General features: G+C 46.1%; 1 protein-coding gene across 4 annotated transcripts in view; it reads right to left on the bottom strand.

Moving 5' to 3' along the window:
• Positions 1 to 12,289, bottom strand: part of LOC119965095 (receptor expression-enhancing protein 2-like) — a 233,618-nt gene that overhangs the window by 108,745 nt on the left and 112,584 nt on the right. For all 4 annotated transcript variants that reach the window (XM_038795385.1, XM_038795383.1, XM_038795384.1 and 1 more), the window contains one exon: positions 4,479 to 4,551. In XM_038795385.1, coding sequence (XP_038651313.1) covers positions 4,479 to 4,551 — 73 coding nt within the window. The remainder of the gene's footprint in view (positions 1 to 4,478; positions 4,552 to 12,289) is intronic.

A 12,289-nucleotide genomic window follows, 5' to 3' on the forward strand; every position in this document is an offset into this window, starting at 1 on the left:
AGACTTGATTAGGGAACTTAAGATGAAGGAACCCTTAGGGGGCAGTATTTACCCTGCAGCTTGAGAGGGAGAAGCTGGAATCAGATGTAATGGTATTATAATTAAATAAAGGTAACTACAAAGACATGAGGGAGGAACCATAAGAGTTTTTTGATACATAAGAGGTAAGAGAGAGGCAAGAATGGACATTGGACCACAGGAAAATGAGGCTGGAGAAGTAGTAATGGGCAACAAAGAAATGGGAGGAGAACTGAATAATTACTTTGCATCAGTCTTCATGGTGGATGACACAGATGGCATGCCAGAACTTCAAGAGAGTCAGGGGGCACAGGTGAACGTCGTAGTCATCACTAAGGAGAAGGTGCTGGTGAAGGTCTGAAGGTGGAGAAATCACCCAGAGCAGAAGGATGACACCCTAAGGTTCTGAAGGAGATAGCTGAGGAGCTTGTGGAGGCATTGATGGTGAACTTTCAGGAATCACTGGAGGCAGGTGGGTCCCAGAGAACTGGAAAGTGGCTAATGTAACACTCCTCATTAAGAAGGGAGGGAGGCAGAAGGTGGGAAATTATAGGCCGGTTAGTCCGACTTCAGTCATTTGTCAGATTTTAGAGTCCATTATTAAGGATGAGATCGCGGAGTACGGCTTCGTCAAGGGGAGGTCATGCCTAACAAATCTGTTAGAATTCTTTGAAGAGGTAATGAGGAAGTTAGACAAAGGAGAGCCAGTGGATGTGATCTATTTAGATTTCCAGAAGGCCTTTGACAAGTGCCATACAGGAGGCTGCTAAATAAGAAAAGAGTCCATGGTGTTAGGGGCAAGGTACTGGCATAGACCGAGGATTGGCTGACTAGCAGAAGAGAGACAGTGAGGATAAAGGGGTCTTTTTCAGGATGGCAGCTGGTGACTAGTGGCTTTTCCCCAGTGGTCAGTGTTGGGACCACAACTATTCATGATATACATTTAACAATCTGGAAGTAGGAACTGAGGGCATTGTTGCTAGGTTTGCAGATGATACGAAAATATGTCAAGGTACAGGTAGTGTTGCGGAAGCAGATATGCTACAGAAGGACTTGGACAGGCTAAGAGAGTGGGCAAAGAAGTGGCAGATGGAATACGATGTGGAAAAGTGTGAGATTATGCACTTTAGTCGGAAGACTAGAGGCATAGACTATTTTCTAAATGGGGAAAGGCTTCTGAAACGTGAAGCACAAAGAGACTTGGGAGTTGAGTTCAGGATTCTCTTAAGGTTAACATGAAAGTTCAGTTGGCAGGAAGGCAAATGCAATGTTAGTATTCATTTCGAGAGGGCTAGATTACAAGAGCAGGGATGTACTTCTGAGGCTGAATAAGGCTCTGGTCAGTCCCCATTTGGAATATCGTGAACAGTTTTCGGCCCCATATCTAAGGAATGATGCACTGGCCATGGAGGTTGTCCAGAGGAGGTTCACAAGAATGTTCCTGGGAATATAGGGCTTGTCATCTCAGAGCAGTTGAGGACTTTGGGTCTGTACGCAATGGAGTTCAGAAGGATGAGGGAGATCTCATTGAAAGTTACAAAATTCTGAGAGTCCTAGATAAAGTGGATGTGGAGAAGATGCTTCCACTAGTGGGAAAGCCTAGATTCCAAGGACACACCCTCAGACTAAAGGGACAATCATTTAAAATTGAGATGAGGAGGAATTTCTTCAACCAGAGGGTGGTGAATCTGTGGAAATCATTGCCGCAGAAGGCTACGGAGGTCAAGTCACTGAGTGTCTTTAAGGCAGAGATAGATAGGCCCTTGATTAATAAGGGGATCAGGGGTTATGGGGATGAGAAACCTATCAGCATGATCGAATGGCGGAGTAGACATGATGGGCCGAATGGCCTAATTCTGCTCATTTATCTTATGGTTTTATGAAAATCACTACAAGAATAGAAGAATGGGCCACAAGTTTAAAGCAGTATAAGGCAAACCTAAGAATGATATTGTGGTGAATGTATTATACCAATAATCCACCAGTGTATTTGTATCTGTGCTGTTGCCCTTGTATTTGTATCTGTGCTATGCAGTTGCACTTGTGGGCTTCTCCTATGGGCCATTGTATGGCATTATCCATAGGGGAACATGTTGGGGCATGTATGGGCACCGCCCAAGGCTCCTCCCCTTGAAGGGAGGTATAAAGAGCAGCCGACCTGTAGGCAGTTCTCAGCATTGGTTCAGTCACAGGCAGGCACTATTCTAAGTTGATTAAAGCCACGGTTTACTTCTACTCATGTCTCGAGTGAATTGATGGTCGCATCAGATATTAAAGAAGTTCTTCGAACAGATTGATGACATGTGAAGTACACTTACAGGCAGAGTAATGGAAACAAAATCTGGAATAATTTAAGCACCCAACTGGATGCTGAAACAAGGAGTCTCGAGTATCATTCTGGGTTGATAAGCTGAGATGACTGAAAAAAAAATTGATGTCTAATTATCATGACCCGGACAGGGAACTGACTGAAGATGCAATAGATACTTAAACTCTAAATAGTATGCTTCCAGTCTTCTTGGAACAATGGGAATTTCTTCTGGAAAATACAAGTTAAATGTTGTGGATTGCACATCAAGCTTGTGAGCTTGTGTTCTGAAACTTTATTTCATCATCCTTCGGAGGTGGAGAGAAACCTCCAGTTAGCCTGTACGGTTTTGAACCTGCAGTTGGTTAATTTCTTTAGAGGTAGTTGTGAGTCCAAGACAATCAAAATACATCACGGTATATTGAAATGATACGACTTGCAGCCGACCTGACTTTCCACACTTCTACGTCTCCCATGTACAACTATATCTAAACAATAGGATTCTGAGTATGGGAACCTGACTGCTCTACTTGCTTTATGGGTGGGATTTATGCTGGGTACAGTGTGCCAAATATTAGCCTGTGGGAACAAAAGTGAATGGGCGGGATTCTCCGCGAACCAGCGGAGCGGGCAACTCCGGCGCGAAGGACTGGCGTGAACCACTCCGGCATCAGGCCACCCCGAAGGTGCAGAATCCTCCACACCTTCAGGGACTAGGCCGGCCCCGGAGTGGTTTGCGTTGTGCCGGCCGGTGCGGAAGGGGCTTGGCGCCATGCCAACCAGTGCCGAAGTGCCTCCGGCGACCGGCGCATGCACGGGAGCGCCAGCGTGTGCTGGCATCATCCCAGCGCATGCGTAGGGGGGGTTCATTGCTGCCGACTGTTACAGCGGGCGACGCAGAGGAATAGAGAGCCCGCATGGCACAGGCCCACCCACGGATCGGTGGGCCCCGATCGCAGGCCAGGCCACCGTGGGCGCACCCCCCGGGGCCAGATCTCCCCACGCCCCAACGGCCCCCGACTGGCTCGGCGCGATTCCCGCCCCCGCCAAATTCCCTGCGCCGGAGAACTCGGGGGGGTCGGGCAATCCCGCCCTATATCCTCCGCACAACACACATTCCCATCTAGCTTTGCATCATCCGCGACACTGTGAACAGCTGGGGACGAATTACTGATCCTTGTGATACCCCATTAACCACTGCCTGCTAACTCGAGAATACCTGTTTATTCCTACTTTCGGTTTTCTACCTGTGAGCCAATCCTTAATTCTTGTCAGTATATTGCCTCCAATCCCATGTGTTTGTATTTTGCTAATCAACCTCCTGTGAGGGAATTTATCACAGGCCTTCTTAAAATCCAAATATACTACATCCATTGACTCTCCGTTATCAATTTTGTTGAGACATCCTCAAAAATCCCACATTCATCAAACATAACTTCTCATTCGTAAATCCATGCTGACTATGCCCAATCAGATCATGATTATCCAAGAGTCCATTTATCCTTTATAATAGATTTCAGCATTTTCCCTACCACTGATGTGAGGCTAACAGATCTGTAGTTCCTTGCTTTCCCTCTCCCTCCCTTCTTAAATAGAGGTATGACATTTGCTACCTTCCAATCTTCAGGAACCATTCCAGAATCTATAGATCACCAATGCATCCACTATCTTTATTTCAACTTCATTCAAGACCCTGGGATGCATAATATCAGGTTCTGGGGACTTATCAGCTTTCAGTCCCATTAATTCCTCCAGTACAACCTTCTTACTTGTACCAATTTCCTTCAGCTCCTCATTCCCCCTAAAACTTTGGATTTCCACATCTGGGAGATTTCCTGTATCTTCCTTTGTGATAACAGACACAAAGTCATAATTTAGCTTTCCTGCCATTTCTCCAATCCCCTGTTGCTGAGCAACAGCACAGACTTTTCTATTTTGTGCTTTCATTGAATTGACTTCCCTTCAAGTGTTGTAACCCCTCATTAAAAATGCAGACATACAAACAGTTCCATTCTAAAGTGAAACTCAAGCCAAGTTTCACCTTTTTAACCCACAGATAAAAACATGAAATAAACTTAAGGCTATATCTTATTCCTAGAAACCATAAATACAATCTGTATTTCCGAACAATGCTACTCTTAAAATTACTTACATATTCCTTAACGTTCTTTGTTTTCACTGCCTTGTAGGAGGAGTATGCTGGGTACAGTGTGCCAAATATTAGCCTGCGGGGACACAAAGAGTATGATTAGTGAATAAAAAGAGGGGAAGAATCATCAAACAATATAGTCAATAGCAAAAATAGTGAGCAGGACTCAGATCAGTAGGTCAATGTGCACAGTTTAATAACTGGTGTGCGAATGAAGAGACAAAGCCAAGACGTTGGATTGCTAATGAGAAGGGTCGACTGGGCACCTCAGAATTTGAATATACATCCTTGACCTACGATTCGAGACCAGTTGCAGGGTAAGCGATCCTTTACTGAATTAATTAAAACTTCAATTCTACAGGAATCACAGAATGATTATGTATAACTTTAACTATTTTATGAACAAGATCAGTGTAAAGTCCAGTTGTACTTTATGTTTGACCGCAGAAGGAAGTCATTTGGCCCATTGTGTCTCTGCTGGCTCCCTGAAGAAGCAATTCACCTATTGCTATTCCCCCAACTACTCTGCGTATCATTGAATTTACAGTGCAGAAGGAGGCCATTCGGCCCACCGAGTCTGCACCGGCTCTTGGAAAGAGCATCCTAACTAAACCCATGTCTCCACCCTATCCCTACACCTCCACCATATCCCTGTAACCCCAACTAACCTTTTTGGCGACGAAAGGCAATTTAGCTTAGCCAATTCACCTAACCTGCACATCTTTGGACTGTGGGAAGAAACCGGAGCACCCGGAGGAAACCCACACAAACACAGGGAGAACGTGCAGACTCCGTACAGACAGTGACCCAAGCCGGGATTATGAGTTATGAGGTAAGAAGACCACTTAAATTGATTAAGGAAAAATTGGTGAGTGAGCAATCTGAAATTACATTATTGTATTATGTGCCAAATTTTAGGGAATGATTAAATAGAGCAGGTGAATTGGCTAGACAACATTTAAAAGTTGCACAACATGTGATGAAATGGGTAGCGGACAAGAAAGCAAAAGTTTGTCGTTTTGCCAGTGGAGATAAAGTTTTAGTATTGTTACCAGTGGTAAGTTTTGTGGACCTTATCAGATTGAAAGGAAATTAAGTGAGGTGAATTGTTGTAAGAACACCAGATAGAAGGAAAACTCACTGAGTGTGTCATGTGAATATGCTTAAAAGGTACTTTGAAAGGGAAGGAGAGCAAAAGGAGGAGGTTTCAATGATTCTAACTCAAAGTGAAGAACCGAATCCAGATGACTCTGAATTTGACATTCCTCAAATTAAATTGGATAATGAGGATGTTCTTAAAAATTGGGATAAATTGTTGAGTTAACTTCCAGAGGAAAAACAAACTGACCTGAAAGAGTTATTGATATCACCTGGGCAAGTTTGGAAATACTAAAATGGCTATACATGATGTCGATGTGGGAAATGCTGTTCCAATTAAACAACATCCATATGAACTTAACCCTTTAAAATTGGCACAGTTTAACAAAGAAATTGAAAATATGCTTAAAAATGGCATAATTGAAGTGGGTTACAGCCACTGGAGCTCACCCATAGTGATGGTACCGAAACCGGACAGTTCCCAAAGATTGTGTGTGGACAATAGAAAAGGTTAATACAGTTACAAGAACAGACTATTATCCTATCCCACGCTTGGAGGATTGCATTAAGAAAGTGGGGCAATCAGCTTTTATTTCCAAACTGGATTTACTTAAAGGTTACTGGCAGGTACCTTTATCCAAAAGGGCGAAGGAGATTTCAGGTTTTGCGACTCCAGATGGTATATACCAATTCAAAGTTATGCCATTTCATGAAAAATGCCCCAGCCTCATTTCAACGGTTAACTAACAAAGTTGTTTCAGGATTACCCAATTGTGTGGTATACATCGACGATCTGGTGATTTTTAGTCAGACATGGAAAGAACATTTGAAGCATCTGATGGAGTTCTTTGATCGACTTCAGAAGGTGGATTTGGTGGTAAATCTAGCCAAAAGCGAATTTGGAAAAGCCCACGTCACTTTCCTTGGCCATACAATTGGACAGGGTCGAATGGTCCCATGGGATGTGAAAACAATAGTTATTGGGGGGTTTCCAATACCCTCGCCATGAAGGGAAATAATACGATTTCTTGGCATGAGTGGATTTTACCGAAAATTTGTCCCAAATTTTAGCAGTGTGGTTGCTCCATTGACGAACTTGCTGAAGAAGAGTAGCAAATTTCAGTGGACGTGGAGTTTCAACAGGCATTAGACTGCCTGAAGGCTGTGTTAACCACTGCTCCTGTGTTGGCCACCCCAAATTACACAAAACCATTCAAAGTGGCTGTCGATGCGAGTGATGTGGGCGTAGGTGCTCTGCTCTTGCAAGAAGATGACAAAGGAATACAGCAGCATATTGGTCATTTTCCAACGAAATTGAATAATCACCAGAGGAAGTATTCAACGATTGAGAAGGAGGCTTTGAGCTTGTGCTGGCTTTGCAATATTTTCTAATATATGTGACCAGCAATTTGTCTAAAACTATTATACATACTGACCATAATCCATTGATGTTTTTAGAGCGATTCCGGAATAGCAATGCCAAACTGTTTTGATGGAGTTTATTGTTACAGCCATTTCATTTAAAAATAATACATGCGGCAGGACGAGATAGCCAATGCTTTCTCACGAATGTGATGAAGAGAAGCAGGTTCGACGGTGGAAAAAGAACAAATAAAATGGACTGTTTTGTTATTACTGATTGCCTGTTTTGTTTTTGTTTTCTTTTAAAAAGTATATTTGTTGTCAAGTGAAAAGGTGTAAAATGTATTGCCAAATCTAAAAGCCTTTGTTTAGTCTCTGTTTGTAAGGTACCGTGTGTGACCTTCTCCACCCCCAAAAACATCTGAGCCTCTGAAAGAGCCACTGTCCACAATACACTCCCTATTTAAACTTGAATACAACACCTGAAAAGGAAACACATATATGCTCACCCCTCACTGTCTTTAAGTTCACTCAGACAACCCAATCACGAAAGATACACTTTTATCCCACAAGCCCCCAATTTGCTATGGGCCAGAGTTTATAAAACACCAAAGTACATTATGGAGTTCACCTGACCTAGAACTGTTTATTGATTTTCGTTAGGATGAGCACAAGAGGCTGCCTTTCAGATGTTATTCAACAGAGTGCATGTGCACTTTTAATCCAAAAACAAGCTTTATTCTACAAATTTAATTTTTGTATAAACACACACAGTAAGAATTATTATCAACTACAAAATGTAAAGACTCTACACAGCTACATTATTCTATGTATAACGTAAATTCTCCCTTTAACTGTTCCAATTTAATAACAAGATTCCATAAACCAAAAAAACATTTTTATCACAAACAGCAGGTAACTATACTCATTGGGTTTCTTCCTTGGAATAACTCTTTAAAATTGAAAATAGAGAGACAGGCCAAAATACTTCTCTGTCTGAGTACAGCAGCCAAATGTGAAAACGAAAGTAAAAACTCAGAGCCACAAACCAGCTCCAAACCAAAGCGAAAGTAAAACCAACTCCCAGAGCCACAGCCCAGCTCCACCCATACAATGGCATCACTGAAGCCATGTGATAAGACAAAAACATTTCTTAAAGGGACACTCCCATGACACCCAGCGTAAAGCCCCCGGCTAGCACCATGTTTTAAAAAAAAATAATTTTTATTAAGATTTTTACAAAATATAAACATCACAACAATAGTAACAGAACAACCGCGGTAAAAACCCAAGAACAACACCCACCCAACTTCAAAAGCAACTGCAAACAAAAAGAAAAAACAAAAAAACGCCCAAACAACAAAAGGGAAAGAGATAACACCCGCCACATCCCACAAACCCAAGTACACAGTTCTCCCTCCCACCGAACCAAACCCCCCCCCCCGGGTTGCTGCTGCTGCCGGCCTATTTCCCTACCGTTCCGCCAGGAAGTCCAGGAAAGGCTGCCACCGCCTAAAGAACCCTTGTACTGATCCCCTCAGGGCAAATTTCACCTTCTCCAATTTAATGAACCCCGCCATATCATTGATCCAGGCCTCCACGCTTGGGGGCCTCGCATCCTTCCATTGGAGCAAGATCCTCCGCCGGGCTACTAGGGATGCAAAGGCCAGAACACCGGCCTCTTTCGCCTCCTGCACTCCCGGCTCCACTGCAACCCCAAAAATTGCGATTCCCCAGCCTGGCTTGACCCTGGATCCCACCACCCTCGACACCGTCCTTGCTACCCCCTTCCAAAACTCCCCCAGCGCTGGGCACGCCCAAAACATATGGGCATGGTTCGCTGGGCCCCCCGAGCACCTAGCACACCTGTCTTCGCCCCCGGAAAACCTACTCATCCTCGTCCCAGTCATGTGGGCCCTATGCAGCACCTTGAACTGTATGAGGCTAAGCCTCACACAAGAAGAGGAGGAATTCACTCTCTCCAGGGCATCCGCCCACATCCCCTCCTCAATCTCCTCACCCAGCTCCTCTTCCCATTTCCCCTTCAGTTCCTCCACCGAGGCCTCGTCTACCTCCTGCATTACCCGGTATGTGTCCGAAATCCTCCCTCCTCCAACCCACAGGCTGGCACCATGTTGCATGGTGCGGCCAGCCGCGCACGGAGCAGACCTGCCAAAAACTGCCCCCCCTATAGCTAGCCCCACCACCCTGGACTACCCTCCACCAATGCTCCTCGCCTCCCCCCCCCAACAAAGCCCCGCCTGCCAGTGGAAAAGCTCCCCCCCTGACTGTGGTGGTGCTGGACTCAGTCTGTAGCCGCCACGTGAGGTCCCGAACTGTGTGAGCACACGCAAGCGATGCCGTCAGGTACTCGGCCCATCGGGGGAGGAGTTTCATGGGAGGGCCTCAGGTGAAATCCTGAGGCCGTCCATACGGCGATGAGTACTCCGTTCTTGAAGGTGCGGAGCATCGCAAAACTGGCACCACCCCCGATTCCGACATAACAGTGATTCTGCGGCCGATCGGCAAACGCGATATCAGCGTCGGCGATCAAAGAATCCAGCCCACAATCTCCCACAAAGCTGGTCCCAATGTCTCAGGAATCTAAAGCCCTTCCTCCTGCACCATCCTCCAGACATGCATTCATCTGCTTTATCCGCTCATTTATGTATTCACTTGCGTGTGGCACCAGGAGTAATACCAAAATTACTAATTTTGCAGTTCTGTTTGCTAAGTGCCTACTTAGCTCCCTTAATTCTGACAGCTGGACAACATCCCTATTTTGACCTATGACTGCTGGCAGTTCTACCTCCCTCTCAGGGTTGAGCTATTCAGTGACATCCTTGAACCATGCCTGGGCGGCGGAAATACCTGTTTGTTCCCCTATTTAAACTCCAATCACTATTACAGTTCCAATCATCTTTGTTTCGCTCCTCCCCCCACCCCCCCCCCCCCCCCCCCCCCCCCCCCCCCCCCCCCCCCCCCCCCCCCCGATCCCCAGACAGTTGAACCAACCACGGTGCCATCAACTTATCTCTGGCTACACTCCCCAGATGAGGCATCACTTTCACCAGCATTTCAGAGCTGAATACTGGTTAGAGAGTGAGATGCACTCAGGGGACTCCTGCACTGCCTGCCTGTATCCTCTTGGCTGCTTTTGACCAACTTTTATCTTGCTCAATTCATAAGAACTATAAAGTGAAATTCAGTAAAATCCTAACCCTGTGCAAAAATGTTTCAGATATTCTTAATCCCAGAATATTAAATTGATTATGTTCGACTTTCATAAATCGCTCTTAGGAAAAATCTATTTTTTATTGATGGAGGGAAAGGCTAGAAGCAGCAGAAGGCACAAGCTCTTCAGCCAGTTGTGTCAGATATAGCCATCAGTTTCTCTTGCAACAATGTTCTGTATTGCAACAGATTTAAAATAGGATACTTCCACCAAAGGCAAAATACTGCGGTTGCTGGAAATCGGAAATAAAAACAGAAAATGCTGGAAAAACTCAGCAGGTCAGGCAGCATCTGTAGGGAGAAACACAGGCCAGGTTTGATGGATATGGGAGTGTACGGCTGGAAGAGGTTGCAGAGATAAAGTGGGGCCAACCCATGAAGGCATTTGTACTGAACACAAGAATGAGAATTTTAAAATTGGGGCAATGGTGGGAATGATCAACTGTTCCTGAAGCAAGATGCCTCCTCCCACTGATACTAAAATAATTAAAATATAAAATGATGATTAGTTCATCATCAGAGCGCACAGAGTTCAAAAACTCCTGACCAGCTTCTGTCGTTAGAGGGAGGTGACAACAGATGCATTCAAACTGGAAAATGCAATGACAGAACAAGTCATCTGCCTCGTTGGAAGAAGTGTGTGCAGCAGAAAGAGAACAGGCCTCAAGGGAATTATCTGTTCACAGTTTCTATACAGTTCAGAGACATCATTGAACAGTGAAGTTCAATTTGCTCATTACACCATCTTGATAGAAGCCTACTGATGTTCTTTTTCTGGTCACCAATTTGAGTAAACGTACTGAAAGAAAAGTAATTGCTCACATCAGCAACTAGAAATAATATTAGGGGAAAGACTCAAAGTAATCATTCTGGAAATCCTGTGGAGAAGATCAGAAGTGTTGAGGGGACAATTTGGTGGAGCTGGTAAATTGGCTCCAGCAAATAAATGGAAAGGCACTTGTCAATCCCTACAGTGCAGAAAGTGGTCATTCGACCCATCAAGTCTACATCGACCCTTTGAAGGACTACCCTACCTAGGCCCAATAGCCCACCCAATTCCTAAAGGGCAAATTAGCATGGCCAATCTGCCTACGCTGCACATCTTTGGACTGTGGGAGGAAACCCACGCAGACATGGGGAGAATGTGCAAATTCCACACTGTCATTCGAGGTCGGATTCGAACTCGGGTACCTGACACTGTGAGGCAGTAGTGCTGACTACTGTGCTGCCGTGCCGCCTTTGTCCACTTTAAGACTCTGAGTTTCTGAGTCTCCAGGAAAGATGGGGGGCACGATTCTCCGACCCCCACGCCGGGTGGGAGAATCGCGGGAGTGCCGGGCGATTCCCGCCACACCGTCCTGGCACCCGCACACGATTCTCCCACCCCGCCAAAACGGCGTGCCGCGTTTCTTGACAGGCCGCTCGGAGAATCTAACCGTTTCTAACAGGCGAGCGGCGATTCTCCGGCCCGGATGGGCCGAGTGGCCTGCCCAATCCAATGGGTTCACGCCGGCGCCAATCACAGCTGGTCGCTGCCGACGTGAACAGCGCGCGAACGCTGCGTGTGCGGACTGTGGGGGGGGGGGTGAGGGAGGGAGGATCGAGCACCAGGTGGGTGCTCAGTAGGGGTCTAACCCGCGATCGGTGCCCACCGATCGGCAGGCCGGCGTCTCTAAAGGACGCACTCTTTTTCCTCCGCCGTCCCGCAAGATCAATCCTCCAAGTCTTGCGGGGCGCCCGCGGGGAGGACGGCAACCACGCATGTGCGGGTTGGTGCCGGCCAACCTGCGCATGCGCGGGTGACGTCATTTAAGTGCTGCCGGCCGCGTCATTTATGCGGCGCCGCTTTGATGCGGGGCCAAGGCCCGGCGCGCGAAATTGACGCGGCGCCGCTCCTAGCCCCCTGGGGGTGGGAGAATAGGGGGCGAGGAGCGGCTTCCGACGCCGGAGTGAAACACTCCGGTTTTCACTCCGCCGTCGGCACTTAGTTTCCCGTTGGGAGAATTGCGCCCGGGAGGTGGGGGAAAGGGGAACCAAACCTTCGAAATTTGGTGAATGTAACAATTTGGTTGCTTCCAAAACCTACGGTTCGTATACACTTGAGGTATTGAAGTATTTAT

The sequence above is a fragment of the Scyliorhinus canicula genome, chromosome 4, assembly GCF_902713615.1.
Source record: "Scyliorhinus canicula chromosome 4, sScyCan1.1, whole genome shotgun sequence".
In the NCBI taxonomy this organism is placed as follows: domain Eukaryota; kingdom Metazoa; phylum Chordata; class Chondrichthyes; order Carcharhiniformes; family Scyliorhinidae; genus Scyliorhinus; species Scyliorhinus canicula.